Raw genomic sequence first — 20,584 nt, 5'->3', positions numbered from 1 at the left:
ATATCATGAATTCCCAGAACCTGGGCATAGTCATGCTTCTAAAAGAGCATCTTCTTCTTGGTTATAGAAATATGGTCATTGTTTAAAATCTGGGAAGTACATACAATTGCGAATAGGAAAATAAAAAGCATTCATCTCCTCACCTTCAGGTAAGTACTGTTACAATTAGGATGTATTTCTTCCTCGTCACATTCAATACTTGTATTTCAAAATTGAATTTTAATGAATAAATCCTGTGTGCAAAATATATATAACACATATGTAGGGTATAGAGAATAATAAAATAAACACCACCTATCAAACATTCCAAAAAAATTATATATATCTTTAAAATCTTAAAAAAAACCTTTTTACTATGGAAAATGTCAAACATATACATAGAGAAAATAGTGTAATAGACCCCCAGATACCTATCCCCCAGCTTCAACAATCATTAGTCTGAGCCAATCTCATTTCATTTATACCCCAGTGCCCCTCCTCTGCCCCCACCCCAGTGGAATTGTTGACACAAATTCCAGGCAGAATACCATCTCATCTATGTATTTCAGTGAGTACCTCCTTGTTAAACATAACTGTAATACCTTTATTGCACCTAAAAATTAACAATAACTCTTTAATATTCTCACATACCTGGTCAGTGTTCAAATTTCTGTGATTATCTCATCAGTTTTCCCAGTTTGTCTTTTAGAATCAGGATCCAGTTTTGATCCATACATTGCTGTTGGGTGGTACACCTCTTCATCATGTACTTTGAAAACTGTGTGCCAGTTTATGTCCTGTGGTTGCTCTCAGTCTGTCATCCCCATGCTGTTAAATATCCTTTGAAAAAATATTCAGTGGCTGCATGAATGTTACCATTCTCCTTTTGTAGGACAAGAGTGTTTCCAGTTTCTTTGCTAGTATAATATGTTATATTGAATATCTTTGCATATGAATGTTTGGATAGCTCCCTCAAAATAGAGTTTTAAAAGTGGTGATGTTTCAATAAACTGTGTGTATGTGTGTATATAGTATAGTACATGTGAGTGTAAGAGTCATGACTGAGAGTTCATTTTCTTAGATTGTTCTGTTCACATCAACGGAACCTGACAGTACAGGTATAAATGCCTGACATCTACCTGTCGTGGAGACAGGAATTGGCCACTTTGGCTTCTCTGTACTCAGGGTGAGTGGGGGCAGCCCTGGTTTCAGAGAAAGGGAGAGGGAAAATGCTGCAGTAAAGGTGAGGAGGAAGAGAGCACTTTTCAAGGGCAGATACCATGCCTTGGGAGTCTTTATAAGTCTTTGTATTCACCAAGGAACGTGATGCTTCCAGTAAACATTTGATAGAGAGCTTCCCTGGAGGGAGTATGTGTTAATATATACTGGACTTATTCCCTGTGAAACATCAAATGTCATTTCCCACAGAAACTGTGAGAAACTGTCACAGCGGTTATTGCATTATGGTCAGCATTGTGTGGGCTAACCTAGAAGTTTAGCTATTGTTTATAAACTATTTTTTCTTTTTAAATATTGGAGTATAATTATATATAGTCAGCTGCGTAGACCTTAAGGGTCAGTTTGGTGAGGTGTGTTTTTTTTTTTTTTACAAGAATGATTTTTTTTAAAAATATTTATTCTTTTTTATTTATTTATTTTATTATTAATTTTTTTTGGCTGTGTCGGGTCTTAGTTGCCGCACGCCAGATCTTCGTTGTGGTGCGTGGGCTTCTCTTTAGTTGTGGCGCGAGGGTTTTCTCTCTCTAGTTATGGCACACAGGCTCCAGAGCACGTGGGCTCTGTAGTTTGCGTCACACAGGCTCTCTAGTTGAGGTGCGCTGGCTCAGTAGCTGTGGCGTGAGGGCTTAGTTGCCCCACGGCATGTGGGATCTTAGTTCCCTGACCAGGGATTGAACCCGCGTCCGTGGCCTTGCGAGGCAGGTTCTTTACCACTGGACCACTGGGAAAGTCCCAGTTTGGTGAGTTTTGACAAATAAATATACCTGTGTAACCAACACCTCGGTAAAGAAATTGATTATTGCTGTCACCCTAGAAAGTTCTCTCGTGTTCTTTTTCATTCTGTCCTCCCTACACCAGAGGGTCTGCTCCTCTAGTATCCATCTGCATAGATTGAATTAGTTTTGCCTGTTCTTGAACTTCATATAAATGGAATCATGAATACAGTATGTATTCTCTTATGTCTACTCTTCTTTCTTTCCTTCATCATGGTTTGCATATTCATCGTGATATGTGTATCAGTCGTACTTATCTTGCTAAGTAGTGTTCCATTGTTTGAATATACCACAATTTGCTTATCTATTCTGAAAATTTGGTTGTTTCCAAATTTTTGCTGTTTGAGGAAAGCTGCAATGACAATTCTTACATAATTCTTTTTTGACTTAAAGTCTTCATATCTTCGGGGTAAATACCTTGGAGCATTGCTGGATCATGCAGTGCTGGATCATGGAGTAGGTATATAATTAAATTTTAAGAACTGCTGAACATTTTCTAACTACAGTTGTACCACTTTACCCTCCCATCAGCAATGAATGAGAGTTCCAGGTGCTCCACATTCTCTCCAACATTTGGTGTTGTCACCTGTTTAATTTTAGCCATTCTGGTGAGTGTACAGTGGTATCTCATTGTGATTTTAATTTGCATTCCCCTGATACCTAATGATATTGAGCATCTTTTGATGAGTTTATTGGCCATTTGTATACCCTCTTTTTGAGGTGTCTTTTCAAGACTTTTGCCTGTATTTTACTGGATTGTATCTTTTTATTATTGATAGTGTGCATTATACATAACATGTATGTATAATCTGGATACAAGTCCTTTGGCAGATTTAGGAATTGAAAATATTTTCTCTGAGGCTTGTCTTTTCATTTTCTTAATGTTTCCTCTTGAAGAGCAGAAATTTTTAATTTTGATGAAGTCTTAACTTATCATTTTTTTCCTTCTGTGTGGTTAGTACTTTTTGATTTCTGCCAAAAAAAAATCTTTGTTTCTCCTCAGGTCACAATGGCATCCTCATGTGTTTTCCTCTAGGAATTTTATAGCTTTAGCTTTTACCTTTAGGTCTGTAAGCCATCTTGAGTTAATTTTTGTATATGAGTGAAGTATGAATCAAGGTTCAGTATTTTCCCTACTGGTATCCATTTGGTTCAGCATCATTTGTTGAGGAAATTTCCCTATTGAATTATACTGTTGCTTTAGTCCATGATCTGACTGTACATGTGTGAGTCTATTTCTGAACTCTATTCTGTTTTATTGTATATGTCTATCCTTACGCCAGTCTGTATTGATTATGTAGTTTTATAATCTTAAAATCAGATAGTATAAGTCATACAGTTTTGTTCTTCTTTTTCAAGATTGCCCAACTATTTCTTTAGGAAAATAAGTTCTGCATATCTAATAACCAACATCCAAAAGAACTTCAAGTACTAAATCCACTCATAAATTGGTGAATACCAAGTGCTCAAATTGAGTCGAATTAATGCCCTCATCTAGCTGTGTTGGTGTCAGGAAAGAAATTTTCTTGACAGTCCTTTTTTAAGAACTCTGTTAAAACTATGTAGCATCTTTTTACACATTTTTAAAAGTTAAGGCATTAATTAATTCATAAAGGACTTAGTGATCCACTCTTGCTTTGCTGATAGGAGCAGCTCTGCTGTTGCTGTCCGGAGCACACACGAGTGGAAGCAGTTTTGCTGTGGTATAATCAGAAAGGAAATAAACTAGACGACTGCCTGTATTTTTGTGCTAGTAAGTCATATTTTAAGGACATTTCTGATACACATTTAAACCCAAATGGAAGGTTTTAAAAGCCACGAGTCCATGGTTGGACAACATCAATGCCAATTGATATTATCATCCTGACAAGTCTCTTTTGTGTTTGCACAACACTGCTTTGTCTTGTAGTTCAGCTGTTGTAAACAACCGTTCAACTCTCAGTTAGCGTCCAAGGTTTCCAGTATGAGGGGGAAAAAATTCTAGGCTTTAGGTATTGCTACCTTTGCAACCCACACCTAGGAGTGGAGGGGAGGAGGCATGAGTATAGTCAAATAAACAGACAGAAAACCAGTGTTCTACAGTTCTGAGGTTCCTTGTTCTTGCTAAGGCCAGAGAACTTGAAAAGTCCCAGGCATCAGCTGGAAAGAGGATGAGCATGGACCTAGGCTTGAACAGGTGCCTCCTAAGGGTGTCAGGTGAGTAACTTTAGGATTTTTAGGGACAGTGATGAAGGTGAAACTGTGAAGAAACCAAGTCATTTTAGGACATAAGAAAATAGTATCTATGACAGGGCCAATGGCTAACATGGAATGCAGGCTCCTAGGAATTCCTGGCTGCAGGAGGTTGGAACCTGGGGCAGCCAGCTCAGTGAGCATGCTAGGCACAGGTGGATGGGCAAGAAGAGCCATGGGCTGCTTCCGTGGGCACTGGGGATATTGCTGAACTGGAGCCCTTGGGGACCATGTGGAGTAGTATCACTTTGATCTACAGTTAGGGGTGTGGGGCAAGTATCCAGACAGAAAATCTTAACTTACTTAATGTCCATGGAAGCAGAAAAATTTTGCCTAATATTGGCTTAAAAGGCGAGGGTGATCGCAATACCTTTGGATTTCAGCAAACACAAGCTCCTCCTGGGGAGTATGAGTGGGAGGACCCTAAACACTTGGAACTAACCTGTACCCTTTGACTGAAGGGAGACCAAAGGCTTGTTATTTCTCTATCCCTGAGTACGTGGTATCCCAGGTTCTTCCCCATTTTAGTGACAGAGTCCATTTCAAACTATCAAAAGCACGTGCTGTATGGTAGTTAATGGTGTGGGGAAAACTATAGCAGTGAAAGAGAAGAACCTCAGTGGGTCCCATTGTGCTGGCATCCTTGGACAAGCTTTCACTGCATGAGTGTTGCCCACATTCTAGCTGCTGCTGTAGCAGTGATCCCATGACTTCGTAAGCACTCACAACAAAACTGTATTCATCACAGTAAAAGGAATTGGCCTTTCCCTGCCCCCAGCATAGACCCCCAACAAAAAAGACTGTGACTGATTCCTTGATCTCAGAGTCCCTAAAATCTTTTGAATATTATATATGGAATTTTGAAAAGCTGTTGAGTAAATTATTGTGTGCATCTGCTATAAAAACAAGCTTCAAGATCTAGAATGAAATGTGTTCACAGTTATTTTAAATAATAAGCAAGAATATTTACTTATACACAAAAGAGAGCAGAAGTGGCCATGCTAGTATGAAACAGAACAGACTTTAAGACAAAAATTGTTACTATAGACAAAGAAGAACATTTTAATTTTGGCTGCATTGTGTCTTCGTTGCTGCTCGTGGGCTTTCTCTAGTTGTGGAGAGCGGGGGCTATCCTCGTTGTGGTGCATGGGCTTCTCATTGCTGTGGCTTCTCTTGTTGTGGAACACGGGCTCTAGGCACGCGGGCTTCAGTAGCTGTGGCTTGTGGGCTCTAGAACGCAAGCTCAGTAGTTGTGGCACATGGGCTTAGTTGCTCTGTGGTATGTGGGATCTTCCCAGACCAGGGCTCGAACCCGTGTCCCCTGCATTGGCAGGCGGATTCTCAACCACTGCGCCACCAGGGAAACCCAAGAAGGACATTTTATCACAATGAAAAGGTCTACTGTAAGTCTATACTTGATTTCCTTTGTTTTCTAAGCTTCTTTAGGGTGTAAAATAACAAAGTTTACGTTACCTTTATTATAAGTTACAACAATATATTGTTGGGTTTGTAACATAAAAAATGTAGCATATATAACAATAATAAAATAAAGAAAGACCACTGATCTGTTCTTTGTATCTATAAATTTGGTTTTGTTGAAAATTTTTTTAATTGAAATATAGTTGATTTGCAATATTAGTTTCAGGTGTTCAGCAAAGTGATTCAGTTATTTATATGTATTTTTTCAGATTATTTTCCATTATAGGTTATTACAAGATACTGAATATTGTTCTCTGTGTTATACAGTAAATTCTTGTTGCTTTTCTATTTTATATATAGTAATGTGTATCTGTTAACCCCATACTCCTTATTTATCTGCCCCTCCCTTTCCCCTTTGGTAACCATAATTTTGTTTTCTGTGTCTGTGAGTCTGTTTCTGTTTTGTATATAGATTCATTTGCATTATTTTTAGAGTCCACACATAAGTGATATCATATAATGTTTGTCTTTGACTTAACTTCACTTAGTATGATATTCTCTAGGTCTATCCACATTGCTACAAATGGCAATATTTCATTCTTTTTAATGGCTGAGTAATGTTCCATTTTGTGTGTGTGTGTGTGTGTGTGTGTGTACACACACACACACACACACACACACACACCACATCTTCTTTATCTGTTCATCTGTTGATAGACACTTAGGTTGCTTCCGTGTCTTGGTTATTTGTAAATCATGCTGCTGTGAACATCAGGCTGCATGTATCTTTTCAGATTAGAGTTTTCATCTTTTCCCAATATATAACCAAGAGTGGGATTGCTGGATCATATGATAGCTCTATTTTTAGTTCTTTAAGGAACCTCCATACTGGTTTCCATAGTGGCTGCACCAATTCATATCCCTACCAACAGTGTAGGAGAGTTCCCTTTTCTCCACACCCTCTCCAGTATTTATTATTTGTATACTTTTTGATGATAGCCATTCTGGCACGTGTGAGGCGATACCTCACTGTGGTTTTGATTTGCATTTCTCTAATAATTAGCGATGTTGAGCATCTCTTCATGTGCCTGTTGGCCACCTGTATGTCTTCTTTGGAGAAATGTTTATTTAGATCTTCTGCCCATTTTTTGATTGGGTTGTTTGTTTTTTGATATTGAGTTGTATAAGCTGTTTGTATATTTTGGAAATTAAGCCCTTGTTGGTTGTGTCATTTGCAAATATTTTCTCCCATTCCGTAGGTTGTCTTTTTGTTTTGTTGATGGTTTCCTTTGCTGTGCAAAAGTTTTTAAGTTTGATTAGGTACCATTTGTTTATTTTTGCTTTTATTTCTTTTGCCTTGGGAGTCTGATCTAAGAAAATATTACTACGATTTATGTCAGAGAATGTTTTGCCTATGTTCTCTTTTAGGAGTTTTATGGTGTCATGTCTTATATTTAGGTCTTTATGCCATTTTGAGTTTATGTTTGTACATGGTGTGAGGGAGTGTTTTAATTTCATTGATTTACGTCACGCTGTCCAGCTTTCCCCACACCACTTGCTGAAGAGAATGTCTTCTCCATTGTATATTCTTGCCTCCTTTGTCGAAGATTAATTGACCATAGGTGTATAGGTTTATTTCTGGGCTCTCTATCCTGTTCCATTGATCTGTCTGTTTTTTTGCCAGTACCATGCTGTCTTAATTACTGTAGCTTTGTAGTATTGTCTGAAGTCTGGGAGGATTATGCCTCCAGCTTAGTTCTTTTTCTTCAGGATTGCTTTGACAATTCTCTCTCTTTTTTTTTTTCTTCAGATTCCACATGTAAGTAAAAGACATGCTCTAAAATAGCCACAGTGTGATTAGCACATTTGGGAAATTGAACAAGGATTCTGTACTAATAGTTGATCATTGTTTTGCAGTGTTCACTGCAGGGCGTTCTTCAGCTCAGCTCTGCTTTCTGATATGTAGGACATCATGGGCCACATTTGTATCAGACACACTCAGAAGGACATGGGACAGGAGCCACAGCCAGTGTCAGGCCCTCTCTGTTGGAGCCTGGTAGCAGAGGCAGAGCATGGTTTAGGGGCCCAGAGGCAGAACTGCAGCAGACGGTGCCACAGCTGCCCAGCCTTACAAGCCTCATGCCCTCCAGTATAAAGTCATAGAGGCAGAACTCCCAGGCCCTGAAAGAGCTGTTCCTATTCTCAGAGGTATTGCACTAGGGGAGCCCAACCTCCAGTCAGATGCCATTTGCCCATCAGAGGTCATTTTTACCTTAAGTGCTGTCCCCTGGCCACATGGCTGTCAGCTTTATAGTCGCATTCTCATGCAGAAAGTGAAGGGGTTTTGTTACTCAATTATCTACAACAATCCATATTGAAGTTTTGCCAGTTGCCCCAACGCTATCCTTTATAGCAACCTTTTTTCCCATCTAACATCATGTGTTTAGTCACATCTCTTTAGTTTCCTGTCATTTGCAACAGTAACTTAGCCTTTGTCTTTCATGACCTTGCCGATTTTGAAGCATACAGGCCAGCTGATATGTGGACTATTTCACAATTTCCTCATGATTAGATTCAGGTGATGCACTCTGGCAGGAGCACTGCAGATGTGATGTTGTGCCTTTCTCAATGCACCCTCAGGAGGCACAGAATGTTGGTTTGTCCCACTGCTGATGGTGTCAACTTTGACCACTTAGTTAAGGTGATGTCCATCAAGGTCTTAGAGTACTGTAAAGATAACTTTTTCCCTTTGTGATTAATAAAAAAGCTGGTGGAGGTGATTCATGGAGATTACGTGGCAATCCTGTCCCTCAACAAACTTTCATTCACTTATTTTAGTCTCCATTGATGGTTCTTGCCTGAATCAGTTTTTACTGTGATGTTACCAAATGGTGCTATTTGAACTAGACCATTCCTTCCACTCTATCATTACTTATTGGTCTCATTTTCTTAAAAGTACTTTTTAAATACCTGTAGCTCTTCTCCTCAAAGAAGCAGGCTGGCTTCCTATGTTCATTATACCAAATTACTGAGAATTAAAACACCCAAATAGATTAGGTGTTTTAGTCTGAAGTGGAAAAATCCTGTTAGACTAGGAGCATTTTGACATACCTGAAGACGGACAAAAGGAGGGATGGATGTGACGAGGAGACCTGCTCCCATCTCTGCCTGCCCTGGCATGCATTGGGACATAAGAGGGTAATCCAAGAGAGTAAAAGAGAAACCACTGTGTACAATGTCTGATCATTGAGTGAGTGTAAGGGTCTGCTTTCAACCATTTTCACATGGTTGCAAAAAGAGCCGTGTCACAAAGGTTCTACATTATGAAACTGTTTAAGTAGCAAGTCACTGAACCCTATACTAGAAAAATTATCATATAAATGGGTTTCAGTAAATGCATGAGAGAATTGGACTTTGAAGATCAAATCTCATTTGAAATCAACATATAAAAAGTTACTCCAAAGAATATTTGTCTCTAGGTGATGTGTTGAGCCCCCCTCCTAAATAAAGTACAGTTTATAAAGATTTTGTTTGTTTGGGTCAGCTTGTGTTGATTGCAGAAAGTATTTTGCCACTTTTAATCATTTCTCATGCTGCTATCTATAGACTAAAGTTTCTTTGTAGGATGAATAAAAGTATGGCATTCATTATTCTTTTCAATTTTAGTTTTATTTAAAAATTCCTCTTTTAAGTATGTAGCTTGTAAATCTCTTGGTTCGTACTTTCCTGATGTTTTTGTCTCACTCTTTTACAGGTACCTCCTATTTAACAGACATTGTGTGGTGGGCAGGAACAATTGCAAGTAAGTACTCTTTGTGGTGAAGAGCTTGGTCTCCTTTTGTAAGATCAGTCATTTGTCTGCCAGGGCTGGATGGAGGGGGTGGGATGAGCTTAGCTTGTTCTTTGGAATAAGGACCGGGATGGTGGGAGACAGTGGAGGGTGAAGGCAGAGGATCCTGCTGCCTGCTGTTAGCCCTGAATTTTGTCCAGGTCAGACTGTCCTGGGCCTGAAGAAATTAAGCAGCTCCTGCTTCCTCATCTGTAGTTGGGCTGTGGGCATTTGGTGAACTTTTGCTCCACACAACTGGTTTTACAAAGGAGAGCTTCTTCACTCAGCCTTAAGTACCAGATCAGAGGTCATGTGTTATAATATAAAAATAATAAAATTAGAGTTCAGAACTTTACATATATAAAGAAAAATTCTGTTAGATATTTCAGATATATCTTGAGGTCTTTTTGTCACACATTGTCTTTTAGGCAAGAAATTTTCTAGCAGATGTTGATTCATTGAAGAACTCATTTTTAAGCTCTATCTGTCTGTCTATCTATCTATCTATCTATCTATCTATCTATCTATCTATCTATCTATCTATCTGTCTATCTCAGTGCAGCCCCAGGCACAGCCCTGTGCCGGCAGTAGTGTTTCCACTTGATGTGCCAGCAGCGTGTCACTGGAATAGATCCCAGGCCACTTGAAGGGACATGGAAAGCTCTACATGATCTGTCTTAAAACAGGGATGTGTTAAGAAGAAAGTGGAAATATACTCTTGTACCCACTGTCAGTCACTGCTGGTTAGATTGGGAATTTCCATAGAGGGTTGAAACTAATTGGACCAGTGATACTATGGGGCCTGCTCTCCTCTGCTTTCAGGAGTCTTAATCATGCAAATGATGCCCCATATTTCCTTCCTCACCAGTAATGAAAAAGAAGTAGCCCTTTCAGAGCACAGTCTTGCAAAATTCAACTCTGTGATGAATGCTCAAAGAGATTTTTGTAATTGCAGTGATACCCTTGTGATTCTCTTGACAGTGGCTGTTGGCCAGATTGGAAACTTCCTGGCTTACACGGCGGTCCCCACAGTCCTGGTGACTCCTCTTGGTGCCCTTGGAGTGCCATTTGGGTGAGAGCTGGGATTCTGTGTTTTGGTTTTTAACGTGTAGTTTAGGTATAAGAAAACTTTTCATTTTAAATGTTTCTGTTAAAATAATAAAAGTAGAAGTGTAACTGAAGATATGTCTTCAGTATTGCACTCCATATGGTTTAATTTTTATCCCTTCAGATTTAGTTGTATGAATTATTAACCCTCTCTTAGACATTTGCTTCAGTATATTTCAAATCCTAACTTATTCATGGATACCAACATGATGTCATCACTCTCCTGGTCTTTGCTCTGGAAGACTTCCTAGAGACTGGAGTCTTCCCAGCTTCTTGGCAAGTGATTCTGAGAAATCAATAAGCAAAACTAGTCAGTTGGTGTTTTATTTGGGTCCCTAGCATCCCCTGCTGGATGCTGGGCAGTCCCCTATCTCAGGAGATTATGGAGGTTGGGACAAATGATACATGGGCTCCAGTGGGTTGTGTAAAAGGATTCATGACTCACAACAGTCAATAGCAAATGTATCACCTGAGGAGAATGGCTCTGGTTTGGTCTGGAGTAGAACACAGGAGCAACGCGGGGCCTTGAGTTTTTATTGCAGTTACGAAGTGAGCCAGGTGGAGGTTCCCATGCTCAGTCTGGGGCTTACATGGTTTGAAATTTTAGTGCCAAGGGCCTGAGGGTGTGAGCCGTCCTTCTTATCAGGTTGCCTGGATATGGGGCAAAAGGGAAAAGAGAGGACTGGGGACACAAAAGCAGCCAGCCACCACAAATGGGGTCTTTCTCTTTATTACACTTGGCTTACCTATGAAAATGATTTTATGAGACATTTATTAAATATATTAACACTTATCCTCTTGTGAACCTATTTATATTATTTTACCTTTGAAGAAATCATTAATAAACAGAGATAGAATAGAAGCGAAATAGCGTCCAGGTTTCTAATTCATTGATATATTGGTATTCTGCTGTATTCCAGACAGAGCTCCAGATCCTTGCAGAGAAGTGTGTCTATGGTAGATGTATTTAATTGCATACCTTAGTGTTACTTAGGCTTTAAGATTCTGTGGCCTAAAAAGCACAAAAGCGTTTTCCACGTGTGAACCTTTGAAAATGTGTTTGTAGTACGTTGTTCTAATCCAAACATACGCCTAGTATCACATGTGGCTTAACATCACTTTGCATTTTGGATGGCCCTGAAAAGCTTAGATTACATGAGTGGCACTCTCGTTGGGGAATCACTACTTCAGCTTCTCAGAGCCCAGCCTCACTCTCCGTTTCCTGAAAAATAATCAGGCAAATAAACAACCCAACCATAGGATCTTTGCACATTTAATGCGCACATATTAAAATGCCTTGCTTCATTAATTTCCAAAGAACTGTCTATTCTTAAGGACTTTGATAAGTCAAAGACTCCTCACTAGAAATGTTCACTGCTCCAGGTCTTCAGGGGACGTTTCCCAAAGAACCGTGTGAGATGGCATTCTGGATTAAAAGAATGCTTTCAACTCAGGATCCCAATAAGAGGTTTTTTAAAAGAAAAAAAACAAATTAATTTGGAAAAAGTAAAGATATCAATATGTAGGTACATATGTATATGTACATTTAAAAGAAGTTTCTTTTTTTGTTAATGGGATGAGGTTGCTAGAATTACATAGAAACAAATGAAAAGAATGTGGCACTGGGAAAAAAGATGTCTAATATCAGTGAAATAGAATAGAGAGTTCCCAGATAGCTCCACTTTTCACTATAGTGGTTTAATATATGATAAAGTAATCATCACAACAAAGAACTTTTAAAAAGGCCTTTAAAAATGTTTTATTTGGAATTAATTTCCAAATTACAGAAAAATTACAAGGTTAAGAATAATTAAAACAGCATCCAGGGACCTCCCTGGTGGTGCAGTGGTTAAGAATCCACCTGCCAAGGCAGGGGATATGGGTTTGAGCCCTGGTCCGGGAGGATCCCACATGCAGCAGAGCAACTGAGCCCGTGCGCCACAACTGCTGAGCCCATGTGCCGCAACTACTGAAGCCCGTGCTCCGCAACAAGAGAAGTCACCACAATAAGCCTGCGCACCACAACGAAGAGTAGCCCCTGCTTGCCGCAGCTAGAAAAAGCCAGCTCACAGCAACAGACCCAACGCAGACAAAAATAAATAAATAAATAAATAAATTTATAAATTTATTAAAAAAAAAAAAACAGCATCCATATACCCCTCACCCAGATACATCGATTGTTGATGTTCTATCCCACTTGCTCCATCATTTCCTTTCTCTGTATCAGGGTTTTTCAACCTTGATACTATCACCATTTGGGGCAGATAATTCTTTGTTTTGGGGGGCTGACCTGTGCTTTTTAGGGTGTTTAGCAGCATCCCTGGCCTCCACCCACCAGATACTGGTAGCTCCCTCTCCCCAAAATGTCTCTGGACATAAGCAAATGTCCCCTTGTGGGGCAAATCACCTTTGTTTGAGAAGCACTTTTCTATTATGAATGTGGTGTTTGTTTTGTTTTTTGAATTTTTTTTTTGATCCATGTGAGAATAGTTACATATATCATGATCCTTTACCCTTAAACACTTTGACTTGTATTTCCTAAGACGAGAGACATCCTCTCCATAACAATAGTATGATCATCAATTTTGATAAATTTAACATTATTATAATAAATGTATCTTTCTAATCTGCCTTCCCCATTCCAATTTTGTTAAGTGAACCATTATACCATTATTCTATACCATTATCCTTATACCGCCATCCTTTATACCATTATTTTTCCTTCTAGTGCAAGATCTAGTCTAGTATCTGCATTTAGTTGTCATATCTCCAGTTTAAAACAGAGGGTTTCTTTTCTTTTCTTTTTTTAAATAAATAGTTTTGGGAAAACTGGTAAACAATTTGTAGGAACATCAGTTTAAATCCTAATCATAGCACCATCAAAATGTGATCTAAGTGAATTAAGCATTATGTACAGGATGGCCATCCAAGTGTGAAATAGAAACAAATACAACATTGAATGGTTTGTTGATACTACATTCAGTGCCTGATTTGTGTAATGACGTTATTTGATATGTTGAGGTGTGTTATCTCACTCAGCAGTGCAGAGTATGCTATGTAAAGCTGAAGTGAACCCAGTGTGTTAACTAGCATCTCCATTAATACCTACCTGAGTATCTGTGGCATGTAGCTACAGATAGTTTATGTCTCTGATTTTCACTGAACAAACCTGCATCTCTAGCACAAACCAGAGTAAGTCATATAGAGATTTTATCTGTAAAAAAGGAGAAAAAAAAGTTTAGCTGTGTACCTAGAGTTTATGGTCCATGTATAGGAAAACTTTTAATGTGTTTCAGATCTTAGAAGGTTAAGAAGTTTCAAACATTTGAAGCAATAAAAATGAAAAGGTTAATTTTCCACACTAAAAGATAAAATAAGAAGGATGGAAAAACGATTTCAATATGACAGTAATTACAGTGACGATATAAAGAATTTCTTGGACTTCCCTGGTGACACAGTGGTTAAGAATCCGCCTGCCAACGCAGGGGACATGGGTTCGAGCCCTGGTCCGGGAAGATCCCACATGCCGCAGAGCAACTAAGCCCGTGTGCCACAACTACTGAACCTGCACTACAGAGCCCATGAGCCACAACTCCTGAAGGCCGGGTGCGAGCCCGTGCTCTGCAACAAGAGAAGCCGCTTCAATGAGAAGCCCGCGCACCGCAACAAAGAGTAGCCCCCACTCACCACAACTAGAGAAAGCCCGCACACAGCAACAAAGACCCAACACAGCTAAAAATAAATAAATAAAATAAATAAATTTTTAAAATGTATATATATTAAAAAAAGAATTTCTTAAATCGACCAAAATAATATGAAAACCCCAATAGATAAAATGACAAAGGGCAAAAAGTGCCACTTTATACATAGGAAAATAAATTTATTCCACTAATGTTAAACCTCATTTTCAATAAAATGCACATAAGCAAACAGATTTAATAAACACCATATATGTGTGTATGTGTGTGTATATATATACACACACACACACAAAGGAAGAAGAGGAAATAGAACTATATAAGAGTAACATTATTGTATCTCACTGTAGTTAAGTTAGTATCAATTTGAAATGCATTCTGATAAGCCTTAGAGAAACCACAAGGAAAATAACTTAAAACAAGTATAGTGAAAAAAATCATTAAAGGAATTAAAATACCACACTGTAAAGATTCACTTAATGCAGAAGAAGGCAGTGAGAAATAGGGGACCAAAAAAAAGATGTGAAACATAGAAAACAAAAAGTAAGACAGCAAACATAATCTAACTATATCAATAAAAACATTAAATGTCAGTGGATTAAACAATCCAATTAAAAGGCAAAGATTGTCAGGCAGGATGAAAAACAAGATCCAGCTATATGCTTTCTACTTCAGACATACTTTAGATTCAGAGATACAAATAGATTAAATGTAAGAGGAAAAAAAAGATATATTATGCAAATAGTAACCATAAGAAAGTTGGAGAGGCTATGTATCAGACAAAATAGACTGTAAAACAAAACAAAACAAAAGTTACTAGAGATGAAGAGAGACATCTTATAATGACAAAAGGGGCAGTCTGTTAGGAAGACATAACAATTATAAACAAATATGTACCTAAAAACAGAGATCCAAAATATATAAAAGAAAACCTGACAGAACGGAGAAGTAGAAAGTTCAACAATAATAGTCACAGCCTTCAATACCACACTTTCAATAATGGATAGAAAAACTAGGCAAATGATCATGAAGGAAATAGAAGACTTGAGTGACACTGTAACCAACTAGATAAAATAGACATCTTTAGAACACTCCACCCAACAACAGCAGAATTCACCTTCTTCCCAAGTGTACGTGGAACATACTTCAGGATAGACCATGTGGTAGGCCATTAAAATCATCAGTAAAGTTGAAAGGGTTGAAATCATTCTCTGACCACAGTGGAATGAAATTAGAAAGTAAAATCAGTGAACTTTGTGAAATTCACAAATATATGGAAATTAAATAACTTACTACTAAATGATCAATGGATCTGAAAAGAAATCATGGGACTTTCCTGGTGGTCCAGTGGTTAAGAATTGGTCTTGCAATGCAGGGGACGCCAGTTCGATCCCTGGTTGGGGAACTAGGATCCCATGTGCCGTGGGGCAACTAAGCCCACACGCTGCAACTAGAGAGCCCGTGTGCCACAACTAGGGAGCCCGTGTGCTGCCGCTACTGAGCCTGTGCACTCTGGAGCCCATGCACCACAACTAGAGAGAAGCCTGTGCGTCAGAAGTAGAGAGAAGCCCGTGCACCACAACAAAGAGCCCGCATGCTGCAACTAAGACCCAACACAGCCAAAGAATAAATAAACAAATATTTTAAAAAATAAAAGAAATCACAAGGGAAATTAGAAAATATTTTGAGATGAATAAAAATGAAGAAACAGCATGCCAAAGCATTTAGGATTCAGCTAAAGCAGTACACAGAGAGAAATTTATATTTGTAAATGCCTACATTGAAAAAAAAAAAGGAAAGATCTCAAAATCAACAACTTAACCTTCCATCTTAAGACACTGGAAAAAGAGGACAAACTCAAAACAAATAGAAGGAAAGAAATAATAAAGATTAGTGCATAAATTAATGAAATAGAGAATAGAAAAACAATAGAGAAAATCAATAAAAGCAGTTAGTCCCTTGAAAATATCATCCAAATTGATAAGACTTTAGCTGGACTGACAAAGCAAAAAAGAAGACTAAAAGTACTAAAACCAGAAATGAAAAAGGAATATTACTACCAACTGTACAGAAATGAAAAGAATTAATAGGTGAATATTATAAACAACTGTATGCCAACAAGTTAGATAATGTAGGTGAAATGGACACATTCCTAGAAAGACACAAACTAACAAAACTGTTTTGAGAAGAAATAGAAAATCTGAAAAGACCTGTAACAAGTAAATAGATTGAATTAGTAAATAAAATCTCCATCAGGGAAAAGCTTAGGTAAAACTGGTGAATTCTACCAAACATCTAAAGAAGAATTAATAGCAATTCTTCACAAAGTCTTCCAAAAAATAGGAAAGGAGTTTCCTTCTCAGCTCACTCTATGAAGTCAATGTTACCCTGGTAAGAAAACCAAACACAGCGCAAGAAAACTACAAACCAATTCTCTTACGAATATAGATGGATAAATCATCAACAAAATACTCTAATTGAGTCCAGCAATATATAAAAGGGGTTATATACCATGGCCAAGTGAGATTTATCTTAGGAATGCAAGGTGTACTTAACATCAAAAATAAAATAATGTAATACATCACATCAACAGAATAAAGGGTGAACACCACATCTCAACAGACACAGAACAATTATTTTATAAAATTCAACACCCCTTCATGATGAAAACAATCAATATGCTAGGAATAGAAGGTAACTTCCTAATCTTGCAAAGGATCTCTATGGAAAAGCCCCAGCTAACATCATACTTACTGGTTAAAGACTGGATGCTTTCCCCCTAAGATTAGGAACAAGACAAGATGTCCAATTTTTGCCACTTCTATTCAGAATTGTACTGGAGGTTCTACCCAAAGCAGTTAGTCAAGCAAATGCATTAAAAGGCATTCAGATTGGAAAGGAAGAACTCAGCCTCCATCTCCCCACAATAATTAACAATTAGCTATCCATTAATGAAAACAGCTCTGGGAGAGCTCCGGAGTCCACTTGAGAAAATTTAGTGATACAGTGGAACCAAAAACCTGAGAATAACTGCACAGAAAAAGAAGGAAGAAGACAGCTTCATTTTGACTGCATTATCCCTTCCCCCAAGTTGGGATTGCTCAGTGCCATGAGGGAACTTCCCAGATAGGAAGAGTTCCCCTGGCCAGGAAAGGAAGAATGGAGGAAGTGACCAGTTTCCCCAAGACTTTCAGAGCATCACACGAAGCTCCCACCCAGATTGGCAAAACTGAAGTGTATTGAAATGGCTAGGAGCAAGGAAGAAAAGCAGGGGATACCAGTGGCAGCCATGCAGTGGGAGTGAGTGTGGTTCTCAGTGACCTGCTCTGCAGAAAAACTTAGCAGATTTCACCACCGTGGACCCCTGCATATTTCACCAACTTTTGCCCTATAGGTATTCACGTTCACTGATGCCAGAAGCCCGAGTCCTTCCTTGCTCCATTTCCCCACTCTCCTTCCCTGCACTTGGGGAGCCTGGGAACCGCACGGGCAGCAAGCAGCCCTCTGTGGCCGTGTGAGTGCAAGACAGCAGCCTACACCTCCACAGCTGACCCTGCCACCATGTGCTTCCTTGCAGCTAGCGCCTCCAGCTGTGCCTTTCCACACTGCAGGCCTCCACTGCAATGTGCAGGTTGGGAGCGGGTATCCTGGCAGCCACAGGAGAGTACTCTGGCTGCCAGCCTCCACAGCTACATGTTGGTCTGGATCAGGCCCTGTCTTCTGTTACTAGCCTGCACCGCTGCATTGACCTGCCGCCAGCCACTTGAGCTATGCACGTGCACACCCCTGGCCCAACCCCTGTCACCAGCCTCCATTACACTGTGCATGGCTTGTGAGGCTGGGAAGTGTGCAGCTACCGCAGGGCCATGGTAGGAATCCCACAGCTACTAGTGAGCTTATAGTTGGTCCCAGCCCTTGCTGCTTGCCTTGGCCCCTACTGCTGTCTGTGTGTCTGCAACTGGAAGGCACTATATAGGCACTTGAAACTATATAGGCACCTGCAGTTGGCCCTCAAAGCTGAGTGTGTGCACATCATTGGCTCTAGCCACCATCTCTGCCTATCCTGGTCTCTAGCCACTGGAGCCCAAGTGATACTATGGACCCCAGTACCCCTTGCGGCCACTATGGACCCTCAGCAGTACTCACCATGGAACACACAGTTGCCGATGATGTAGACCCTAGCAGCCTGAGCCAAAAGACATTATGCCCCACCGGACCTGGTGCCACCGTATGCGCCTGCTCTTGGTTCCCCGCACCACTGACCGAGGGCCACAGCGCACTCCAGCATGCCCCCACCCCTAGGTGAAAGTCTTCCCTTACCCGTAAAGTCTGGAAAAGGTGACTGCTTCTTCAAATGTGCAGACATGCAAAGCTGTAGGAATCATGAAGAATCAGGGAAACATGACTCCACCAAAAGAACCTCCAGTAACGCCCAAAGAAATAAAGATCCTGAATTTCCTAACAAAGAATTCATAATAACTGTTCCAAAGACTCTTAGCTACAAAAGAACACAGATAAACAATTTAATGATATCAGGAAGACAACACAAGACCAAAATGAGAAGTTTAATGAAGAGATAGAAGATGTAAAAAAACAACCAAACAAATTTTGGAGCTGAAGAATGAAATGACAGAACTGAAGAATTCAACACAGAGCTTTAACAGCAGACGACCAAACAGAAGAATCAGTGAGCTTGAAGACAGATCAACTGAAAATTCCAATATGAGGAACAAAAAGAAAAAAGAAAGAAAAGGAATGAAGAAAGTTGGTGGGACTTACATGACACCATTAAGAGAAACAATGTAGGCATCATTGGAATCCCAGGAGAAGAAGAGAGGAAGAAAGGAGTAGAAAGCTTATGTAAAGGAAATAATGGCTGAGAACCTCCCAAACTGGGGGAGAGATTTGGACATCCAAGTTCATGAAGCTCATAGGTTACCCTAAAATTTCAGTCCCAAATGATCTTGTCCAATACACATTATAATAAAACTGTCTAAAATCAAAGACAGAGAATTTTAAAAGCAGCAAGAGAAAAAAAAAAATCATAGAAGGAAACCCCCATAACGCTATCAATGGATTTCTGAACAGAGACCTTGCAGTCCAGGAGAAAAGGGGATGATATATTTGAAGTGCTGAAAGGAAGAAACTGCCAAGAATACTATACCCCGCAAAGTTGTCCTTCAGAAATGAAGGCAAGAAAAAGACTTTCCCTTCGCACGTGGCTCCCGGAGCCTCCTGTCCCTCCCCCTGTCCCTCAAGCATTCTTCTCACCATTTAAAGTGAAGTGTGCATTCATTGTAACAGTGATTTGGCTTTGATGGGTTATCTGAAGCATTCTTCAGTCTCCTTGCCACACAAATTATATGAAAAAGTATTTGCCAAAATGACCAACACAAAGGGAAAGAGGAGGGGCACCCGCTACATGTTCTCTAGGCCTTTTAGAAAACATGGAGTTGTTCCTTTGGCCACATACATGCGAATCTACAAGAAAGGTGATATTGTAGATATCAAGGGAATGGGCACTGTTCAAAAAGTAATGCCCCACAAATGTTACCACAGCAAAACTGGGAGAGTCTACAGTGTTACCTAGCATGCTGTTGGCATCATTGTAAACAAGTTAAGGGCAAGATTCTTGCCAAGAGAATTAATGTGCATATCGAGCATATTAAGCACTCTAAGAGCCGAGATAGCTTCCTGAAACGGGTGAAGGAAAATGATCAGGAAAAGAAGGAAGCCAAAGAGAAAGGTACTTGGGTTCAACTGAAGTGCCAGCCTGCTCCATCCAGAGAAGCACACTTTGTGAGAACCAGTGGAAAGGAGCCTGAACTGTTGGAGCCCATTCCCTATGAATTCATGGCATGATGGGTATAAAGAAAATAAAAGACCTGGACTGTAAAAAAAAAAAGACTTTCCCTAACAAATAAAAGCTGAGGGAGTTTATCACCACTAGACCTGCCTACAAGAAATGCCTGAAGGAGTTCTCCAAGCTGAAATGAAAGGACGCTGGTTGGTAACATGGAAATATATGAAAATATACAACACACTGGCAAAAGTAAGCATATAGTCAGATTCAGAATACTGAATACAGAATACTGTAATATGGTGGTGTGTTAACTACCTAACTCTAGTATAAAGGTTGAAGGATAAAAGTCTTAAAAAAGAGCCATAGCTACCACAGTTGATCAATGGATACACAGTAGAAAAAGATGTAAATTGTGGCATCAAAAATATGAAAAAAAGGAGGGAATAAAAGATTAGAGGTTCTGTGTGCAATAGAAGTTAAATTGTTATGAGTGTAAAATAGACTG

General features: G+C 39.4%; 1 protein-coding gene and 1 pseudogene across 3 annotated transcripts in view; both read left to right on the top strand.

Annotated features, from left to right (window-relative positions):
* The window catches only part of NIPA1 (NIPA magnesium transporter 1), a 41,668-nt gene that overhangs the window by 6,169 nt on the left and 14,915 nt on the right, over nt 1-20,584 (top strand). For all 3 annotated transcript variants that reach the window (XM_036858839.1, XM_036858837.1, XM_036858838.1), the window contains 2 exons: nt 9,397-9,444; nt 10,453-10,543. In XM_036858839.1, coding sequence (XP_036714734.1) covers nt 9,397-9,444; nt 10,453-10,543 — 139 coding nt within the window. The remainder of the gene's footprint in view (nt 1-9,396; nt 9,445-10,452; nt 10,544-20,584) is intronic.
* Nucleotides 19,653-20,138, top strand: LOC118898447 (annotated as a pseudogene).

This window comes from Balaenoptera musculus, chromosome 7 (genome assembly GCF_009873245.2).
Source record: "Balaenoptera musculus isolate JJ_BM4_2016_0621 chromosome 7, mBalMus1.pri.v3, whole genome shotgun sequence".
Classification (NCBI taxonomy): domain Eukaryota; kingdom Metazoa; phylum Chordata; class Mammalia; order Artiodactyla; family Balaenopteridae; genus Balaenoptera; species Balaenoptera musculus.
The sequence above is the reverse complement of the archived record's forward strand: the minus strand, read 5'-3'. Positions and strand labels throughout refer to the sequence as shown.